Raw genomic sequence first — 23,119 nt, 5'->3', positions numbered from 1 at the left:
GAATTTTTAAATTAATTTTTAAATTTTTAAAAAAGAATTACAAGAAAGAAATACAAACGTTCTTAATATATGATCATTCCGTTCTACATATATAATCAATAATTCACGATGTCATCACATAGTTCCATATTCATCATCATGATCATTTCTTAGAACATCTGCATCAATTCAGAAAAAGAAATAAAAAGACAGCAGAAAAATAAAATGAAAACAGAAAAAGAAATTATACATACCATACCCCTTACCCCTCCCTTTCATTGGTCACTAGCATTTCAAACTAAATTTATTTTAGCATTTGTTCCCCCTATTATTTATTTTTATTCCATATGTTCTACTCGTCTGTTGACAAGGTAAATAAAAGGAGCATCAGACACAAGGTTTTCACAATCACACAGTCACACTGTGAAAGCTATATCATTATATAATCATCATCAATAAACATGGCTACTGGAACACAGCTCTACATTTTCAGGCAGTTCCCTCCAGCCTCTCCATTACATCTTTTTTTTTTTTTTTTTTTTTTTTTTTTTAACATGGGCAGGCACCGGAAATAGAACCCAGGTCCTCTGGCATGGCAGGCAAGCATTCTTGCCGCTGAGCCACCTTGACCCGCCCCTCTCCATTACATCTTGGATAACAACGTGATATCTACTTAATGTGTAAGAATACCCTCCAGGATAACCTCTTGACTCTGTTTGGAATCTCTCAGCCATTGACGCTTTGTCTCATTTCTCTCTTCCCCCTTTTTGGTCGGGGAGGTTTTCTCAATCCCTTGATGCTGAGTCTCAGCTCATTCTAGGATTTCTGTCCCACGTTGCTAGGAAGGTTCACACCCCCGGGAGTCATGTCCGACGGGGGGGGGGGGGGGGGGGGGGGGGGCGGAGGTGGTGGTGAGTTTGCTTGTTGTGTTGGCTGGAGAAAGAGGATGCCTTCTCTTTGACATGCTTGAGGCATTGGTGTTTTGGGACAACCCATTGTCCTGGGGCTTGGAGGATGGGGGTCTGTGATAATTGCCTGTCAATAGTCCTGGAAGCTCTTAGCCACCAAGCTTTTTTTTTTTTTTTTATTAACGGAAAGAAAAAAAAATTAACACAACATTTAGAAATCATACCATTCTACATATGCACTCAGTAATTCTTAACATTATCACATAGATGCATGATCATCGTTTCTTAGTACATTTGCATCGGTTTAGAGGAACTAGCAACACAACAGAAAAAGATATAAAATGTTAATATAGAGAAAAGAAATAAAAGTAGTAATAATAGTAAAAAAAAAAAAACCCTATAGCTCAGATGCAGCTTCATTCAGTGTTTTAACATGATTACTTTACAATTAGGTATTATTGTGCTGTCCATTTTTGAGTTTTTGTATCTAGTCCTGTTGCACAGTCTGTATCCCTTCAGCTTCAATTACCCATTATCTTACCCTGTTTCTAACTACTGCTGGACTCTGTTACCAATGACATATTTCAAGTTTATTCTCGAATGTCCGTTCACATCAGTGGGACCATACAGTATTTGTCCTTTAGTTTTTGGCTGGACTCACTCAGCATAATATTCTCTAGGTCCATCCATGTTATTACATGCTTCATAAGTTTATCTTGTCTTAAAGCTGCATAATATTCCATCGTATGTATATACCACAGTTTGTTTAGCCATTCTTCTGTTGATGGACATTTTGGCTGTTTCCATCTCTTTGCAATTGTAAATAACGCTGCTATAAACATTGGTGTGCAAATGTCCGTTTGTGTCTTTAGAAAACCCAGAAAAATCCACAACAAAATTACTAGAGCTAATAAATGAGTACAGCAAAGTAGCAGGCTACAAGATCAACATTCAAAAATCTGTAGCTTTTCTATACACTAGTAATGAACAAGCTGAGGGGGAAATCAAGAAACGAATCCCATTTACAATCGCAACTAAAAGAATAAAATACCTAGGAATAAATTTAACCAAAGAGACAAAAAACCTATATAAAGAAAACTACAAAAAACTGCTAAAAGCCACCAAGCTTTTTATCCCAAAAGGATACTCTCTGTAACAAGCCATGACATTTTGTTTTGTGGGGATGAGCAGCAGTTACTCACCTAATGGGTAGAACTGCTTATACAGAATTGAATTCCTGATACATATAACTCTTTTCCTATGGAAATCTCCCAGACCAGGCTGAAGACCTGAGAGCCTCCAAGGCCAGGTTTTCAGGCCTTTGGTGAGGAAGAGGCTTTTGTGGTTATCCCTTATCCACTGCTCTCTCTTTTTTTTTTTTTTTTTTTTTAACATGGGCAGGCACCAGGAATCGAACCCGGGTCCTCTGGCATGGCAGGCAAGGACTGAGCCACTGTGGCCTGCCCCACTGCTCTCTTTTTAACAACTATTATTTAAAATGAGAAAAGCCAAAAGGTCGAATTAAAAGGAAAAAAATTATATCCTGCTTTTCATATCTTCACAATGATTGCAACATACCTCATAATGATTACAACATACAACAGAAAGTTGCTTATGTAATAACAGCTTTTGCAGATTTATGAGTGATTAGCAATACTGTGTTTATACAGTTGACCTCTTATCTTTTACAGTTTTCTTAACTCTGTGACTGTCCTTGTAACAGTTTGGCTGGTTATGTGCCCACATAGCACCAAGTGGACAAGTGGCACAAAGGTAGTTTTCTAAAATGGGTGGGGGTGTGGGTCCAGGAGGCAGCCAACATGAGCTCTGAACTCTGTGCTTCTCTTGAGCAGGCTCTGAGATCCTGAATGCCAGTTCTATACTGCCCTTTGAAACTGCTGCTCACACAAGAGGAATCTTTTTGGTCTGCTATCTAAACCTTGGGTATATTCCTACACTCTAATGGCTTATGATTACTTGATTATTAATTGTTTATACCCATGTTTTTTTGTTTCTTTGATTTGGTTCCAGTTTTACAAAAAGAAAGGGATCTTGACTTCCTTTAAAGTCCAGATCGAATCACACTCCATGCCCAGTACAGAATTGTGAAGGAGGCAACTCTGAGTGAGGAAATTGGGAACAGTTTTAGTAGATAGTTATGTACTGTCCTTCTAAAAGATACTAGATAGGATACTAAATGATACACAAGATACCAAAGGTACTAGAGAGCATGCAGAGGCAGAGAAAGAAAGGGAGAGTTATAAAAGACAAATGAGGTATAAAAAAGAGGAGACATGAGAGCAGATTTGAGGTAAGGAACTGGATGAGAAGGCCTGCTGAGATATCTTATGCTGAGAAGAGCTACTGGCAGTTTTTAGTATTGAGAATAACTAGTAGAAATGTAATGTTGAGGTATTAAATCCTCTATTCTAAGAAGTAGCTGAGGACCAAAAGAAATAGGGACCAAACACATGAAAATAACCTGGAACATCCGGTAGGTAGAGAAAGTTATTAACCACAGTTTACAGAAGTATTGCTAAAAGTATAGTCAGCAAGTCTAAGCACACTGTTTATGCATAAGTTCTTTTTTCCCCTTTTCACATTTACCTCCATCTAGCACTTCTATTTGTTTACCCTTATTTGAATGGAATGGTAGAAAGAAAACTAAACAGGAGACCAGGTTCTCTTCTCAGCTTAGTCACTATATAGTTTGAGGAGGAGTGGAAGTTTGCTTGTCCAAAAATGAGGGGATTGGATTAAATGACCTCTAAGGCCCTTGTCTTAGTTTGCTAAGGCTATTATTACAAAATTCTACAGACTAGTTCACTTAGACAGCAGGAATTTATTGTCTTCACTGTTTTCGAGGCTAGAAGTCCAAAATCAGTGTTGGCAGGATCATACTTTCTCCGAAGACTGTGGTGTTCTGGTGGTGGCTTGCTGGCAATCTGTAACTCAATCTCTGCTTCCATCACATAACCATCTTGCTTCTGCTGTGTACTATTATTGTGCCCAAATTTCCCCTGCTGATAAGAACTCCAGTCATTTTGGATTAAGACCCACCCTGCTTCAGTTTGGCTTCACCTTTAACTAAAATATCTTCAAAGAGACTATTTACAAATGAGTTTGTATCCATAGGACTGGGGGCTATGTCTTTGTAGAGGGCATGATTCAATCTATAACAGTCCTTTCTACCTGTAAGAATCTATTGTCATTTATGTCAAAGCCTTCCAGACTTAAAACTCCAATCCAATAGCTCATAGATAGAAGAGAATATGTGTGTGATGGATTATACATTAGTGAACATTTAATATAATGAGTGCAAAGTCAGGGAAATAATGAAAGAAAAAAACATGATTTTCATGGACTATTTTGGGGCATTCTTTCTTGAAGAAGAATTGAAGTCCTTGTGGGAGCCACATCAAGTTTAAGATTGCTTTGTTTATTTTAGTCACCTCTTAAACTATATCCAGAGAACTACTATTTCCAGATGAGGAAACACTGACTTTTTTTTTTGGTGTGACCTGAATTATCAAGGGTAGAATGCAGTCTTCATTCCACCCCCACATCCCCACCTCCACACTCCCACCTATCCCCCCCTCCCCCCCACACTGACTCCCAGGGTAACTCAGTACTAAACTCTTCTCAGTATCATTTGGCTCCTCTGATGTCTTTGGCAGTTGGGATACAGGGACACAGGTTGCCTCTTGGCTGTGCCAGATTTGCTCTCTTCCTCCTCTTATATTTATTTATCACTTTGTCATTCCTGACTCTGAGTCCCAGAGATCAAGGCTAGCTGTAGTCCAGCAAAGGAGCAATAAATCATTTGCTCCCACTTCCTTTCCTGCCCCTTAATTACCACATAGCCACTGTTGAGCCTGCATTTCTGTGCTTGTGTGTGCTAGGGGAAAAAACCTTTGTTGATTGGATGCATGCAAAAGCTACTTTGTCTTTCTTCAGTAATCATGTTTTGCAGAGTGCCACCTGTGCTGCCCATCTCTGGCTCTTATCTCCTGTGAATTTATTGAGTCTGATTGTCAGGTGGGTCATCCATTAACAGGGTTTGTCTAAACTCTGGGATTAAGGGTGGGTGCACCTTCCTTAACTCAGCAAAGGAATCTTCATTAAGGAGGGACATTTGGGCTAGGGGTTAGTCATTTTTAAGTGGATTTCAGCTAGTCCCCTTCATTTCCTCAACTTGTAGAAGGAGGTAAGCAGGTTGTATGATCCAAAATTAGTTCCCATGGAGCTTTTTTGTTCATTCCAACAGATTACTTCTTAACAGACATATCAAAAAAGGCCAGCTACCTATCATTTGCCTTTCTATTTCTTAGGCCCACAGAGAACTGAAGTCAGGGCAGAGTGGTGAGGTCATAAGTGAGAAAGCCTGTCTCTTTCATCCCTGGTGAGGCTTTTTGCTATTTGAAGAGGTGATTCAGGCTTTAGATACCGACTGTAAGCTGAGCAAGGCTCTAATACTTTCCTTGCCTGCTGTTTCTTTACTGTACCTGTCCTTTTAGAAGACTGTGAGTGAGGGTGTTGTGTTGCAGGCAGCAAATGTCTGGAGAGTCTTACTCCTACTCATCGTTTCCTGCTGTTCCAAATCAAAGCTCCTATCTGTACTTCTTAAGAGTAGTAAACTTCACACAAACCTCAGACAGCCGAGAGCAGGCATCAATGCTAGCAAAGAAGCAGATATCTTAGAAAAAGAAGTCAAATCTTTTCTTTCTTTTTTCCCCCAGTGTGTGTGTGTGTGAACATATATACAGAGCAATACATTTCAAAGCACACCACAACATTTAATTATAGGACAGATTTCAGAGTTTGGTGCAGGTTACAGTTTCACAATTTTAGATTTTTCCTTCTAGCTGCTGCAAGACACTGGAAATTATAAGAAATATCAATGTAATGATTCAGCACTCATACTTATTTGTTAAATCCTGTTTTCTCTGTTATATCTCTACCTTCTCCTTTGATTTTATTCCCAACCTTTAGGGGTATTTGGGCTCTGCCCATTCTAATTTTTTCATGTTGGAAAGAGCTGTTGATGTTGATGTTCTGGAACTAGTTGATGTTCTGGAAAGGTTGGCCACTTTTGGTTTCAGGACTTATCTGATCTAGGAACTATCTGGAGGTTGTATGTTTCTGGAAAGTAATCATAGTGCATGGAACCTTTGTAGAACCTCAGAGAGAGCCGTAGGTTTTCTTTAGGACTGGCAGGAATGATTTTCATTGAGGTTTGGCAAACCATGGTAAATAGCAATATCTAGCTGAAGCTTGCATAAGGGTAGCATCCTGAATAGCCCCTCTATTCTATTTGAACTCTCTCAGCTATTGATACCTTATTTTGTTACAATTCTTTCCCTCCTTCAAAGCCTGTGGGAGGGGAGGGTTGGGGAGAAATGAAAATGGACCACAAATCGATTTTAGCTGCTGAACTCCATCTTTTAAATTTTCCATCAAGTAGAGCAGCTTGCTACCGGGACACTGTTCAAGACAGACACAAAGGCAGGATCAGTTTTCTGGACAAATGTCTTAGGTGAAAGAGACTGAGACAACTAATAATTTCCTTTATCCTTAATATTTATTTGCAGAAAAATATCTTTAAGCCTGAACTGTTAACCCTGGAACTTAGCAGTCCTCTCTTTACTGAAATTGCTTAGGTTTTAGCAAGCTCTCTTCTCACTAAGGATTGCCAGGCAAGAGATCTTTTCCATAAATGTTGTCCCTGTTGAGAAAGAACAAAGAGAGCAAATTGCACTTTTGTTAGAATAGCTAGAACAGTTAAAGACTTCTTTTTTCTCACCACAAGCACTACCCCCATCCAGAGCTGAAGCCCAGCTGTAGGTTATCCAGTACAGCTGGCCCAGCTGGTGACCAGTTGGAATTGGTAGCTGTCTCTCTTAGTAATGATATTTGAAACCGATATATGGCTACAGCTTGGTGATGCTAGCAGCCTAGTGTGGGAGGGGGACCCTCATTTTGACTTGTAAATTGAGCAAATTTGATGGGGAAATCACCATGTGGGAGTAAATTTAGAACACTAAGATGTCAGTTTGATAGTCAAAATTTGAGCTCAATTTGCTGTTTAAGAAGTGGTAAAAATAAGTAGATTTTTAAAAACTTTCTGTGAGCAGATAAGCAGACATGCATTTAGGAAAGTCAGTGTTTTCTTTAAATATACCTACCTTACCTGTTTTTTAAGTCCTTAGCAACCTGAGACTTAACTTACTCATTCTAGCCATGTTTGGATTTCTATGGAGTTAGTCTACTTTCATTTAACTTTACTGATTATGCTTAAAATAGCTTGTTGTCTTTTTTTTTTTCTTTAAGCCTTGATCAATTTGCTGAAGTTCCTTATGTCAAATGAGACTGTACTTTTGGCCAAGCACAACATTTTTATGTTAGCCCTTATGGTGAGTAATGAAAAAAATATTTCTTTTTCTGAAGCTGTACCCTAAGGTAGAGGTGGCCTGGTTTGAAACAGGATCTGGTGGTCTGGGGGCTATGTCTTTAGGGGAACTAGGCCTATATTTTCCTCTTGGATCAGAATCCCTAGAATGGTACTCCCCATTCTCACCTAGTCTTTGACAAACCTAAGCCTTTCTTTCATGAGGGTATACTGTCTGGCAGGAAAGGGTATACGCCAGATATGTGTATGAATAGTGAAACTTGTCCCACTTAAAGAAACAATGCTACTGCAGTTACTGCTGCTCCAGTCTCTATGTTGGTAAATAGCAAAGCCTCTAGAGGTTTCCCAGCCAGAGGAGAACTCCTGTCATGGCTGCTCATGGTGTCCCAGAGACATTATAGATGCCTGTTTATCTGGCTGATTATTTGGTGTAGAAGCAGACTGTTGTGTCTTTTGACTCTTTTCTCAGGATATGAGAAAAGTATAGTTCCCCTTGATATGTTGGCAAATGTTCAACAACTGACTCTCTGGGGGGTGGGAAAGACAGAAGCCCTGATTTGTAGCATTAGTTGATTTCCATGGTATAGACACTCCCACGTGGCCAAGTTCAAGCTATCAGCGTGACGTCCCTGAATGCAGAATTGAAATGTGCAGTAGCACATCCTAATGGTACTTCCGTCATGTAGATGGAACATTGGGTTCATTAATGTACATTAATCTCAAGAGCATAGATAATAGTTAAAAGTAGAAAATAATTAGGAAGTAATGACGTTTGAGTATTTATTACCTTTCTTTTAATATAATTTATTTAGTTATAAGTTCATTTAAGTTTATTTTAATAATGCTGTGTTTAACAACCAGCTCATGAAATTCCTGAAAATTGAATAGTTGGCACTTACAAGCCAGTAAGAGCTGGCTCCAGCATACCATTGATAATACCCTTCTGGTCTTCAAAGCCTGATGTCAGTGTCTGATGGGACTTTTGCTTCTTTTCTAGATTGTGAACCTATTTAATATGTTCATCACATATGGCGACACATTCCTGCCCACACCCAGCAGCTATGATGAACTCTATTATGAGATTATCCGTATGCACCAGAGCTTTGACAATCTCTACTCCATGGGTAAGCTGTCTTTTCTTTTTACTTCTTTCTCTCCAACAGCTGTCTGGTTTTTGGTATATAAGAAAAAAGGACTACAAAAAATTATTCTCTGGTTGCTTGGTGCCCTGGCTTGGTGCAGAAAGATAGTGGTCTCTCTCTTAGGCAATAGGAAGGTATATGTGGGCTTCATTGACTTCAGGAACTCATATTTCATCTCAGTGGAAAGCCTCTTAGCAGCCTTATAGCTCTTTGTTAATGTTTGTGAAAGAGAGAAAGAATAAGGGAGGCTTATAGATTTAGTGAATGCCAGTGAAGTGGAGTTGAAATAGTGGGTGGCCAAATTGAAAAGAACATTATGTGATTTGAGAAAATAACAGGATTTTAAGGAGTCTTAATGTGCGTAGGTATTTTTAGAATAATTTATGAGAGGAAGTTAGCATTAGATAAAGATTTATCTTGCAAACCTTTGGTGATTGGTTCAGTGAAAATTTGCTCTGCAGCCATAGTAAGTATAACATTTCTTTTGTATATTTCTTATAGTTTGAGTGAAGAGCCATGTCAGTCTTACAAATTTGAAGAATAAGGGACAGTCTCTGTAGATTGCAGTGAAACAGAAAGCCGCTCAGTAAAAACTATTTATTAAAAACAACAGACAAACCTATTTTTTCAGCTTTTTTGAGATATAATTTATATATAATAAACTGCATGCATTTAAAGTATGCAATTTGATAAATTTTGCCATGTATATATATGCATGTGAAACCATCTTCACAATCAACGTAATGAACATATCCATCATCCCTCAAAGTTGTGTTCCTTTAGAATTCTCACCTGTCGCTTTTGGTTCTCCTTCTCCATCCCCCTATGCAACACTGCTCTGTTTTCTGTCACCATAGAGTAGTTTGCTTTGTGCCTTTTTGATGAAACTAATTGTGAAAAACCCACCATCTTCTTGGGACTCCTACATCATATGAAAAGTACAGGAGATTTGAAACAAGTTTTGGGAAAAAGATCTGGAGGGGCAAATAGTGGAAAAGCAGGATTGCCTGGGAAGGAAAACTTTTCAGAGAGCCATGTATAGTTTAGCAGTATGATGTAGACAGTGAGGATTGGGCCTTGTATGGATGTTTTTAACTGCAAGTATCAAAAAACTGACTTTCTTAAACAATAAGAAAATTATGTCATTTACCAGAAATCTAAAGAAACAGAAGTTTCAGAGTGGTATGATTAATTGCTCAGCAGTGTCTGCTAAGACTCTTTCTCTGCTCTTCAATTCTTAGTATGATGATTTTAGCATCAGGTCAGCTCCCCTCAGGATGGCAAGTTCCAGTTATTACATCAAAACACCTGTCTCTATTTTAGAAGCTAAAAGGTCTTCTATGAGAGCCCCTTCAAGCAGCTTCTCATTGGCATTGGTGTGGTTTGCATCTGCCCAGCGTTACTGAGTCCTTATTTTCTGGGAGTGTACAATTTTCCAAGGGTTAAGAACTGCCCCGTAAGCTTTAGATCCCATCAATAGATGAACACATATGTATTTCAGTGAGGAAAGGAAAAAGAGTTGGAGTGGTAAAGATATTTTATAAAAGTCTGGCATACATGCTCAACTGGACCATGTATTCATTATCAAATGAGATAAGCCCTTATAGTTACAGCAACAATGTAAGAGAGAGTATCTGGGAATGTTGAAACCTAGCAAGGGAATAAAAATGTTAACCAAGAGAGTACAAATAGGAAAGTAAAAAATTTCACTAACTGAAACACAACAAATAGTAAGAGGCAATATTTCAGTGCTTTATATAAAATATGGTAAAACTTTTGGTGGAAAAGATGTTTTTCTTCCAGTTGGGTTTTTTGATGTATGATTTACATACAGTAAAATTCACTCATTTTAATGTACAGCTCTGAGTTTTGGCAAATGCATATAGTAGTATAATTACCACCAAAATCAAGCTATGAAGAGTTTTATTACCCCCCAAATTTCTCTTGTACTCCTGTGAGGTCAGCTTCTCTTCCTAGCCTCAAACTCCTGGTAACCAGTGACCTGTTTCCTATCACCATTTAGTTTTGCCTTTTCCAGAATATTATATAAATAGAATCATATAGTGTATAGCCTTTTGAGTCTGACTTCTTTTACATAGTATAATGCATTTAAAATTCATCCATGTTGTTATATCAGTAGTTCCTTTTTATGGCTGATTATAGTACATTGTGCCACACTTAGGTTATCCATTCATCAGTAGATGAACATTTGGGAAACTTCCAGTTTTTAGTGATTATAAATAAAGCCCCTATCAAAAATTATTGTATACATTTTTAAATGAATCCAAATTTTCATTTTGCTTGGTTACATACCTAGGAATGGAATTTGGGAGAACTACAGCAAGTATATGTGTAACTTTCTAAGAAACCACCAAACTGTTTTCCAAAGTGTATGAAGTATTTTACATTTCCTCCATTAATGTAGGAGAGTTGAAGTTGCTCCATATCCTAGCCAGCCCTTGATGTTGTCTGATGTTTTTGTTTTTTGTCCATCTTTATAGGTTTGTACTATCTCATTGTGATTTTTTATTTGCATTTCTGTGATGAAAAATGATGTTGCACATCTTTTCATGCCCTTATTTGCCAACTATATATCTTCTTTGGCCCATTAAAAGAAAAACTGAACTCGAGACTTTATTCAGATTACACTAAATGTAGCCTACACTAAAGGGAAGTGGACAGGGAGGGGATGGGGGAGCAAAGAGGAGGCTAAGCTCCACTTCCTAGACGGGGGAGTACTACATAAATTATTTGGAATTCTTCTGGAGGAAAGGTTGGATTGATTTGTTTGTTTTATTTTGTTTTTGAAATGTAAGATTTTAAAAATATATCTTGCACACTTGTACTTTATCAGATACGTGGATTTTTTTTTTTAATTATTGTAAGTATATTTATATTCTCCCACCACCGTCTTTTTTCCTTGGTGAGTGATCCCTGACTACCAGGCACAGGAAATATATTTCACTCAGTGATTTTCTAAAATCAAAACTCCATCTGGATCAGAACTGAGAAAGGCTTAAGGATGATCATTTATAACATAAATAACAACTATACTAAGCCACCGAAAGATGCTCAGAGTGGAGAACAGATCTCTATTTTTTCCTGAAAAGATTTCCCAATCTTGATTATCTCACTAGCCACTGTGCTTTGTGCAGTTGTAGCTCACAGGCAGCTAACTGACTATTGCATTGTGACTCAGTGCACCACAGGGATAGAGAGTCAAATGAGGAACTAACTCAAAACTGTAGAACACACATCTCAACTAGCAAGAACTGAATATGTTCTCCTTTAGTTGAACAGATGAAATTGTGGTGGCTGAGGCTTGTAGGAGGAGCTGGATTCCAGGTCAGCCAAGATACTGATCAGGGAGTTAATCTCAGCATCCAGGCTAGAACATTTCTCCTCAAGGGTCTTGCCTCCGGGATTAACCTGCTGTATACTCTGAAAGCACCTTCATCAAGGGAAGGTAGAGGAGGGAAGTTTCCGGAGCCAGATGGAATAATACTGGGGTCATATAAAGGTAGAGGTGATGGTAGAACAAAATCACCCTCACTTCCAGGCTGCTTATATGGATTATACTTGGGCTTTGGAGCAACTACAGGTAGAATTTTCTTAGGTGGCTTTTGTGTGGACACTGAAGTGCTTGATGTCCCAAAGGAGTGGATGGTCTCCAGCTGTGTAGGCACACGACCAAGGGGCTCTCTGGTGCTTTTGGGGAGTAGCCGAAATGGTGAGACATTATTGATATCTCAGATCACTAGCTCTTGAGGTGGTCTCTGTACTCAAGGTTAAGCAGACCACAATGCCGATGAGAGGTCCTGCTGCAGACCACCTGGAAGATGGAGGGCACTCAAGAAACTCCAAGAATGTAGGTGCTGGTTTGCTTTCCTTCAGGCCTCTCCTAGAATTCTAGTTTTCCTTGTCAAGATTCTCTTCAGTTTCCTGCAGTACCTGGTGCTAAAGCTACTTTTCCCAGGAAAACTCATGTGGGGCTTGGGAGTGAACCCACAGACAAAAAGTGAAACTTGGGCAGGGCTGAGGCGGCTGCTGATTGGTGCCTTTTCCCCTCCTTCCTCCTCACTGTCCCTAATGCCCCAGATATGTTTTTTTTTTTTTTTTTTTTTTTTTAGGTAGCATGGATTATTATTATTTTTATTTTATTTTTTTTATTAATTAACGGAAAAAAAGAAATTAACCCAACATTTAGAAATCATACCATTCTACATATGCAATCAGTAATTCTTAACATCATCACATAGATGCATGATCATCGTTTCTTAGTACATTTGCATCGGTTTAGAAGAACTAGCAACACAACCGAAAAAGATATAGAATGTTAATATAGAGAAAAAAATAAAAGTAATAATAGTAAAAACAAAACAAAACAAAACAAAACAAAAACCTATAGCTCAGATGCAGCTTCATTCAGTGTTTTAACATGATTACTTTACAATTAGGTATTATTGTGCTGTCCATTTTTGAGTTTTTGTATCTAGTCCTGTTGCACAGTCTGTATCCCATCAGCTCCAATTACCCATTATCTTACCCTGTTTCTAACTCCTGCTGGACTCTGTTACCAATGACATATTCCAAGTTTATTCTCGAATGTCGGTTCACATCAGTGGGACCATACAGTATTTGCCTTTTAGTTTTTGGCTAGACTCACTCAGCATAATGTTCTCTAGGTCCATCCATGTTATTACATGCTTCATAAGTTTATCCTGTCTTAAAGCTGCATAATATTCCATCGTATGTATATACCACAGTTTGTTTAGCCACTCGTCTGTTGATGGACATTTTGGCTGTTTCCATCTCTTTGCAATTGTAAATAACGCTGCTATAAACATTGGTGTGCAAATGTCCATTTGAGTTTTTGCCCTTAATTCCTTTGAGTAGATTCCCAGCAATGGTATTGCTGGGTCGTATGGCAATTCTATATTCAGCTTTTTGAGGAACCGCCAAACTGCCTTCCACAGTGGTTGCACCATTTGACATTCCCACCAACAGTGGATAAGTGTGCCTCTTTCTCCGCATCCTCTCCAGCACTTGTCATTTTCTGTTTTGTTGATAATGGCCATTCTGGTGGGTGTGAGATGATATCTCATTGTGGTTTTGATTTGCATTTCTCTAATGGCCAGGGACATTGAGCATCTCTTCATGTGCCTTTTGGTCATTTGTATTTCCTCTTCTGAGAGGTGTCTGTTCAAGTCTTTTTCCCATTTTGTAATTGGGTTGGCTGTCTTTTTGTTGTTGAGATGAACAATCTCTTTATAAATTCTGGATGCCAGATATGTGTTTTGCAAACATTTTCTCTCAGATTATATCTTGTGTTTTCATTTTCTCAACAGTGTCTTTTGAAGACACTGATTTGCTTAGTACCTGGTAACCTCAAATCTGGTTTCAATCTCTGAGAATTGTTTATTCTAGATACTTCACATAAGCAGAATCATATCATGTTTGTTCTTTTGTGTCTGGCTTACATTTCATTTAGCCAAATGTTTTCAGGGTTCTCCCATGTCATAGCATGTATTAGATCTTCATTCCTTTTTTAGGCTGAATAATATTACATTGTATGTATATGGCACATTTTGTTTATCCATTCATCTGTTGAGGGATACTTAGATTGTTTCCACTTTTTGGCTGTTTTAGTTCTTTGGATATATATCTAAGCGTGGATTTGATGGGTCATATGGTAATTCTATGTTCACCTTTTTAAGAAATATTTATTGTGGTAGCAAATATATAACAAAAAATTTCCCAGTTTGAACCACTGTCAAGTATATAATTCACTACATTAAGTTTGCATTTTTTGTGCTACCATCATTTCCATCCATTACCAAAACTTTTCCATCATCCCAAACTGAAACTCTGTACCCATTAAGCAATAACTCCCTATTCCCACTTTTCCCAAATTCTGGTAATTTCTAATTTCTTTTCTGTCTTTATCATTTTGTATGTTCCGCTTATTTCATATAAGTGAGATCATGCAATATTTGTCCTTTTGTGTCCTTATTTCACTTAGCATAATGTTTCAAGTTTCATCCATTTTAAAGCATGTGTCAAAACATCATTCCTTTTTAAGGCTGAGAAATATTCCATTGTATGTATAGACTACATTGTGTTTATCCATTCATCTGGATAATCACTTGTTATTCATTCATCTGGATAAACACTTGAGTCATTTCCACGTTTTGTCTGTTGTGAATATTGCTGCTGTAAACGTTGGTGTACAAATATCTGTTGAGCCCCTGCTTTTAATTCTTTTGTGTATATACTTAGAAGTAGGATTGCCATGTCATATGATAATTCTCTTTTCAACTTTCTGAGGAACCAGCAAACTGATTTCTACAGTGGCTGTACCATTCTAAAGTGCCACCAGCAGTATATAAAGGTTCCAATTCTCTCACTCCTTGTCAACACTTATTATTTTCTGATTTTTTTATGTACTGTGTGGTAGGGGTCATATTTCATTCTTTTTCCATGTGAGTATCCCATGATTGCAGCCACCATTTGTTGACTTTTGACGGTGAGGGGTGAGGGAGACTGCACTGGCTGGGAACCTAACCCAGGTCTCCTACATGGCAGTATTTTCTGATTTTTTAATAGTAGTAATTTCCCTGATGACCAGAGATGTTAAGCATTTTTTCATAAGCTTATCAGTCATTTGTATATCTTCTTTAGAGAAATGTCTGTTCAAGTCCTTTGCCTGTTTTTAAAATCAGATTGTTTGTCTTTTTGTGATTGAGTGGTAGTTCTTTATATGTTCTGGATTTAAACCCATTTGAGATTTATGATTTCCGCATATTTTCTCCCATTATATAGGTTGTCTTTTCACTTTCTTGATAATGTCCTTTGATGCCTGAAAGGTTTAATTTTGGTGAAATTCAGTTTATCTACTCTGTATTTTGTTACTTGTGATTTTGTTGTTATTGTTAAGAAGTTATTACCTAATACAAGGTCCTAAAGATATTTCCTTATGGTTTCCTCTAAGAGTTTTATGGATTTAGCTTTATATTTAGGTCCTTGATTCATTTTGAATTAATTTTTGTATGTGGTATTTCTATTGTTTCATTCTATTGCATGTAGAAATCCAGTTTTGCCAACACCATTTGCTAAAGAGATTATTCTTTCCTCAATGGGTGGACTTGGCACCTTTGTCAAAAGTCAGTTGGCAGGTGGTCCGCGGTGGCTCAGAAAGCAGAGTGCTTGCTTGCCATGCTGGAGACCTAGGTTTGATCCCAGTGCCTGCCCATGCAAAAAAAAAAATCAATTGGCTATCCTAAAATTGTGAAATTGTAACCCATACCAAACTCTGAAATTTGTACTACAAGTAATTGTTGTGCTGTGCTTGGAAATTTATTGCTTTTTGTATATATGTTATTTTTCACCAAAAAATAGTTGATTGTGATAATAAAAAAATACTTATTCTTTCCCAGCATTCTATATTCTGGAGCAGCTAGAAGGAAAAATCTGAGATGATGGTTTTTTCTCAGGAAAAAACTCTGAGATCTGTCCTGTAACTACTTGTTGAAGAATGCTTTGAAAACCATTGCTTTTTTCTTTCTTTGCTTTGTATATATGTTATATGACACCATAAAAAAAGTTAAAAAAAAAAAAAAAGTCAATTGGCCATATACATGTGGGTTCCTTTCTGGCTCTCAATTCTATTCCATTATTCTGCCTCTCAGCCAGTACCATGCTATTTTTTTTTTTTTAAGCAGATAGAAAGTTTATTGAAAACATGTGAGAAGACATGTGGACATTCTGGCAAAAAAAAAGGAAAGATGAAAGTCAAGAGATTGCTGTATTGATTACTGTAGCTTTGTATTAAGTTTCGAAATCAGGATATCTGAGTTCTCCAGCTTTGTTCTTTTTCAAGATGATTTTGGCTATTCAGGATCCCCTTTAGTTCCATATGAATTTGATGATTGTTTTATCCATTTCTGAAACAAAAAAAAAAGCTTCTGGGATTTTGATTGGGATTAGATTGGTAGACTGTTTTGGTTAGTATTTATATCTTAAGAATATTAAATTTTCTAATCCATGAACATGGAATTTTTTGCCATTTATTTAGGTCTTCTTCAATTTCCTACAACAGTGATTTGAAATTTTTAGTGTACAAGTCTTTCACATTTTTGGATGCTGTTGTAATATGTTTAACCTTTTGAGAAACCACTAAAATGATTACTTTTTGAATATTGAATCAACCCTATGTGATCATACCTTATTGTTTTTATGTGTTGCTGGATTTCATCTGTAAGTATTAATGAGGAGTATTGGTTTGTAGTTTTATTTTCATTAATCTTTCCCTTATTTTAGAATCAGTTAATCTTGGCCCCATAAAACGTCCTGGGAAGTATTCTCTCATCTTCTATATTCTGGAAGAGTTTTAGAAGTGATATTATCTTTTAATTTATGGTGTGATTGGCCGGTGAAGCCATCTGAGCCTGAAGTTAACTTCCTTAGAAGGCTTTTAACTGTGATTTTAAACTATGATCAATTTCCTTAATAGTGGGATGCACTAGTAGCTCAGTGATAGAATTCTAGCCTGCCATGCCAGAGACACGGGTTTGATTTCTGGCCAAAAAAAAATCAACAAATGGTATAGTCACATAGAAAAAGATTGAACTGTGACCCCCACAGAACAGCGTACCAAAAAAATTTTTTTCCTTAATAGTTAAAGGGCATTTTTATTTATTTTCTTTCAGAGTTTCTTTTGATAATTTGTATCTTTAAAGGAATTTGTTTTATTTCATTGATGTGTCGATTTTATGGGCATGAAGTTGTTTATAATATTCCCTTATTGTCCTTTTAATGTCTATAAGAACTGGAACGATATCCCCTTTTTTGTCACTGATATTGGTAATTTGTATCTTCTCTCTCCTTTTTCTTGGTCAGTCTAGCCAGATGTTTTTGGTTTTTTTAAAATTTTCTTTTTATTTATTAAAAAAATTTTTTTTTAAATACCAAAAAACACCAGGCAAACGCAAACATTCTTAACTTTTGATCATTCCGTTCTACATATATAATCAGTAATTTACAATATCATCACATAGTTGCATATTCATCATTATGATCATTTCTTGGAACATTTGCATCTATTCAGAAAAAGAAATAAAAGGAAAACAGAAAGAAATTCATGCATACCCTACCCCTTACCCCTCCCTTTCATTGATCACTAGCATTTCAATCTAAATTTATTTTAACATTTGTTCCCCCTATTATTGATTTTTATTCCATATATTCTACTCATCTGTTGACAACGTAGATAAAAGAGCATCAGGCACAAGGTTTTCACAATCACACGTTCACATTGTGAAAGCTATATCATTATACAATCATCTTTAAGAAACATGGCTACTGGAGCACAGCTCTACATTTTCAGGCAGTTCCCTCCAGCCTCTCCATTACATCTTGAATAACAAGGTGATATCTACTTAATGCATAAGAATAACCTCCAGGATAACCTCTTGACTCTGTTTGGAATCTCTCAGCCATTGACACTTTGTCTCATTTCCCTCTTCCCCCTTTTGGTGGAGAAGGTTTTCTCAATCCCTTGATGCTGAGTCTCAGCTCATTCTCGGGTTTTTCTCAATCCTTTGATGCTGAGTCTCACCTCATTCTAGGTTTTCTGTCCCACGTTGCCAGGAAGGTCCACACCCCTGGGAGTCATGTCCCACGTAAGCAGGGGAGGGTGGTGAGATTGCTTGTTGTGTTGGCTGGAGAGAGAAGCCACATCTGAGCAACAAAAGAGGTTCTCTTGGGGGTGACTCTTAGGCCTAATTTTAAGTAGGCTTGACCTATCCTTTGTGGGGCTAAGTTTCATATGAACAAATCCCAAGACTGGGGGCTCAGCCTATAGCTTTGGTTGTCCGCACTGCTTGTGAGAATATCAAGAATTCAACTTGGGGAAGTTGAATTTTCCCCCTTTCTCACCATTCCCCAAAGGAGACTTTGCAAATAACTTTTTTATTTACTGTTCAAATCACTCTGGGATTTATCGGGACATCACTCTGGACAAACCCACAAAATCTCATGTTCTACTCAAGGTTCCATGTACTTATGGTGTTCAGTTAAGCTGTCTACATAAACTATATTAGGAAATGCACTAGTCAAAATATAAATTTTGTACCAAATAAACATTTTTTTACTTTAGTCTCACACGTAAGTTGAAATTTTAAAATATTAATTACCATCTCTTTTCAGCACCCTGCAATAATGACATTCCTTTGTTCTTCCTGATGTAAAAACATTTTTTAAATTTGTACATTTAGTCGCTATCATTATACACTCTAGGCATTCCTAGATTATACCATCTCAGTCTTTATTTTCTATCTTTCTTTCTGATTTCATTTGTGCCCCCAGCCCTCCTCCCTCAATTATTCTCATATTCAGCTTCATTTAGTGTTTTAGCATAATTGTATTACTAGCTAGATGTTTATCATGTTTATTTTTTTTCCCAAAGAACCAGCTTTTGGTTTCATTGATTCCCCTCACCCTGCCCCCACCCCTCTTGCTTTTCTGCTGTTTCATTTATGTTTGCTCTTATCTTGTTTTCTTCCTGTTGCTCACTTTGAGTTTGATTTTTCTTTTGCCATTTTTGAAGATTAGACTTAAAGTATTGATTTGAGACCTTTTTTCCTAATATAAATATTTAATACTATAAATTTTCCTCTAAGTACTGATTTAGGGACAATTTATAAATTTTGAGTTCTGTTTTTATTGTCAACTGGGTTCAACCTATTTTCTAATTTCCCTGTGACTTCTTCTTTGACCTAGGAGATATTTAGAAGTGTATTGTTTAATTTCCAAATATTTGGGAATTTTCCAGGTATTTTTCTGTTAGTAATTTCTAGTTTAATTCTGTATTGGTCCAAAAATATTCTCTGTATGATTTCAGTCCTTTGAAATTTGTTAAGACTTGTTTTATTGCCTAGAATATTGTCCATCCTGTGGTGAATGACCCATGTGCAGTTATATTCTGCCCTTGATGAGTAGAATGTTCTGTAAGATTCATTTTGATTAAGTTGTTTGGTAATGTTTTCTCTTCTCACACATTTCCCATCTAACCTGTTCTGAAGTGACAAAGAGGACTCTTGAAATATCCATAACACATGTATCTGTTTTTCCTTTCAGTTTTTACTTCTTGTTCCACATACTTTGTAGCTCAATTGTTAGATACATGCACATTTAGTATTATTATATCTTGGTGATTGACCCCTTTTATCGTTGTATAATGTCCTTTATCTCTGGTAATATTCCTTATTCTGAAGTCTTTTTGTGTGATGTTAATATTGCTACTCTATTTTAACTTTTGATTAGTGTCTGCAGGTGTATGTTTTTCTATCCTTTTACAATTGGATTATCTTTATCTTTATCTTTAAATTGGTTAGCTTGTACACAGCTTATAATTTGGTTTTATTTTTTATCCAGTTTGACAATCAGTGTCTTTTATTTGGTCTGTTTACAAGATATATTTAATGTAATAATTGAGTTTCATTGAGTTCTACATTTCATTGTTTATTTCCTGTTTCTCTTTTTGTTTTTTTTGTTGTTGTTGTTGTTATTGTTCTTCATACCTCTTTTTATACCTTCTTTTGGGTAATTTGAATATTTTAAAATATTCTATTTTAATTTATCAATTGGCTTTTTGATGATTATTTCTTTGTCTTATATTTTTTAGTAGTTGCTATAGCAATTATAGTGTATATACCATACATTACACAGGTATTTAGAGTTGTACCACCCACTTCAGTAAAAGTCTTCTCCCTTTTATGTTATAGTTTTCATATTTATTACATCTACATACATTGAAAGCTCCACTAGACAATACTATAATTTTGCTTGCAACTATTTTTAGTTTTGTTGCTCTTCCTGTATTCTGAAGATTCACATCTCCTTCTGTTATTATTTCTCTTCAGTCTTAAAAATTTTCTTAAGCATTTCTTTTAGAGCAGACAACAGATTTTCTTTGTTTTCTCTCATTTTTGATGGATATAAAATTTTGAGTTGACAAATATCCGAATGTCCCTAATTTGAGAGGTCATCCTTTGGAATAGCCTTAGGACTGGCTTTTCTCTCCCTACACAAAATAAATGCAGTATTTCATTGTCTGCCCATCAGTTATGAACTCCTTCACCATCAAAGGCCTGATCATTTAGTTTGGGGAGGGAACAAAGGTTCCCTCCCCCCCATTTTCTTTCTCTTTAGTGAAGATGTCTGGCCGTGGCCCCTTAGCACTGCCTCCAGTTAATTAAGCTGCCTGGTGGGTGAAGCCTGCAGAAAACCAGAGAGTCAGTATAGAAAGAAAGGTATATTTATTGATTAACAGTAATTGTCGTTTTAAAAGTTTTTATTTTTGACAATAAAGAGCACAACATAATCTCAAAAAAAATTTTTTTTTTGAATTGACAGTTTTTATCTCTAAGTACTTTAAAATTGTCATTCTCCTTTTTGTGGCCTCCATAGTTTCTGAAGATAAATGTATGGTCATTTGAACCATTGTTCCCTTTTTTCAGTATGTTGGTTTTCTTTCTCCAGCTTCTTTTTTTCTTTAGTTTTCATCAGTTTGATTATGATACATTTAAGCATGGTTTCTCTTTTTTTTTCTTCCTGTTTGGGATTTGCTGAGCTTCTTGAATGTCACCAGATTTAGAAGTTTTTAGCCATTCTTTATCCAGATACTCTTCTGCCCCAATCACTTTCACTTCTTTTTTTAAAATTTTTATTAATAAATCTTATCATGCAAACAATCCATACATGGTGTACAGCCAGTGGCTCACAGTATCATCACATAGTTGTGTATTCATTACCATCATCATTTTTTAGAACAATTGCATCACTCCAGAAAAAGAAATAAAAAGAAAAAACTCATAGATACTATATCCCTTACCCCACCCTCTCATTGACCACAGGTATTTCCATCTACCCAATTTATTTTAACCTTTGTCCCACCTATTATTTGTTTTATTTTTACTCATCTTTCATACCCTACATAAAAGGAGCATCAGGCAAGGTTTTCACAGTCACACCGTCACATTGTAAAAGCTATGTCATTATACAGTCATATCAAGGATCGGGGCTGCTGGAATACAACTCAACAGTTTCAGGTATCCTCCAGCTACTCCACTACACCATAAACTAAAGAGGGATATCTATATAATGCCTAAGAATAACCTCCGGAATAACCTCTTAACTCTATTTGAAATTTCTCAGCCACTGAAACTTTATTTTGTCTCATTTCTTTCTTTCCTCTTTCGGTCGAGAAAACTTTCTCAATCCCTTGATGCCGGGTCCCAGCTTATCCTGGCATTTCTGTCCCACTTTGCCATGGAGATTTACACCTCTGGGAGCTATGTCCCAGGTAGGGAGTGGGGAGGGAAGTGAGTTTCATAGGAGTGAGCCCCAGATCGAGAGATTGGGCCTATTTATTTGGTTGTCTCCACTGCTTGCGAGAATATCAGAAATTCTCCAAGTTGGGACATTGAATATTTCCTCTTTTCTCCCCAGTGCCTGAAGGGGACCTTGCAAATACTTCTGTGTTCACTGGTCAAATTACTCTGGGATATATCGAGACATCATACTAACCTGGAAAAATTAACAAAGTCTCATGCCTTATTTCTAGAGTCCATGTACTTATGGTGGTCAACTAAACTGACCATACAAGTTAAATTAGGAAATGCACTACCCTAGATTTACTCCTCACATTGCTCATTACTAGTATAGACAAATACTACTGATTTTTGGGTATTGATGTTGTACCCTGCCATTTTGCTCTACTCATTTATTAGCTCTAGTAGCTTTGCTGTAGATTTTTTGGGATTTTCGACATACAGAATTATGTCATCTATATCTATAAACAGTTATCAAACAATGGACAATGGGTAGTATAGGACTGTGATCCCTGAGCCCCTACCATTTTACCAATTTACTACATGGAGAACTTTCTACTCTGTAGCAAATAAACATCTCTCCTTTTGGTGTCACACAGAAATTGAAGTTTTAAAATATGCATCATGTCACCCTTTACCCTGTCTTCTGATTTACTTTAGTCCTATCCAGATTATCTTCTTTCATATCTCTACTTGAAGTCACATCCCTTTTTCAACTTTTTAAACAGTTCCTGTAGGGGCACTGCTAACTTTCATAACTTCAGAGCTCTAATTCTGAGTCTCAGGCATTACAGAAATACCTGAAGTTTCTGGGAACTTACCCAATTATAAGCAACAGCTCAGTATCTCAGAATTTAGAAAAAACAGAACACGTGAATATGTGACTGCTATATGTGGCTGCTGTTAAGAGTTTACAGTCAAGGACCCTTTACAATAGATCCCAACCTGATAACCCGTACTCTAGACTTCAGTTCACTGAGTTTTTATATTACAGTTAGTCCATATGAGTGAGGCATGATAATATTTGTCTTTCTGTTTCTAACATTTCATTCAGCATGCAGTTCATTCACCTACTGCATGCCTCACAACTTCTTTCCTTCTTACGGTGACTATACACCATAGTTACTCCTTCCATTCCTTAATCATTGTACCCTTAGGCCACCTCCATCCATTGTGGATTGTGAACACTGCTACCATAAACACCAGTGTGCAAATGTCCATTCATGTCCCCACACTCAGTTCCTCCAGGTATGTATTGAGCAGTGCAGTTTCAAGATCATATGGCAACCC

At 36.9% G+C, this 23,119-nt stretch overlaps 1 protein-coding gene across 6 annotated transcripts in view; it reads left to right on the top strand.

Annotated features, from left to right (window-relative positions):
• The window catches only part of ARMH3 (armadillo like helical domain containing 3), a 365,667-nt gene that overhangs the window by 187,780 nt on the left and 154,768 nt on the right, over nt 1-23,119 (top strand). For all 6 annotated transcript variants that reach the window (XR_013161708.1, XM_077125817.1, XM_077125814.1 and 3 more), the window contains 2 exons: nt 7,218-7,300; nt 8,294-8,420. Coding sequence is in view for 5 of the 6 variants with exons in the window: in XM_077125817.1 (XP_076981932.1) it covers nt 7,218-7,300; nt 8,294-8,420 (210 nt within the window). In the remaining variant the exon portion in view is untranslated. The remainder of the gene's footprint in view (nt 1-7,217; nt 7,301-8,293; nt 8,421-23,119) is intronic.

Source organism: Tamandua tetradactyla, chromosome 13 (assembly GCF_023851605.1).
Source record: "Tamandua tetradactyla isolate mTamTet1 chromosome 13, mTamTet1.pri, whole genome shotgun sequence".
Taxonomy (NCBI): domain Eukaryota; kingdom Metazoa; phylum Chordata; class Mammalia; order Pilosa; family Myrmecophagidae; genus Tamandua; species Tamandua tetradactyla.
The sequence above is the reverse complement of the archived record's forward strand: the minus strand, read 5'-3'. Positions and strand labels throughout refer to the sequence as shown.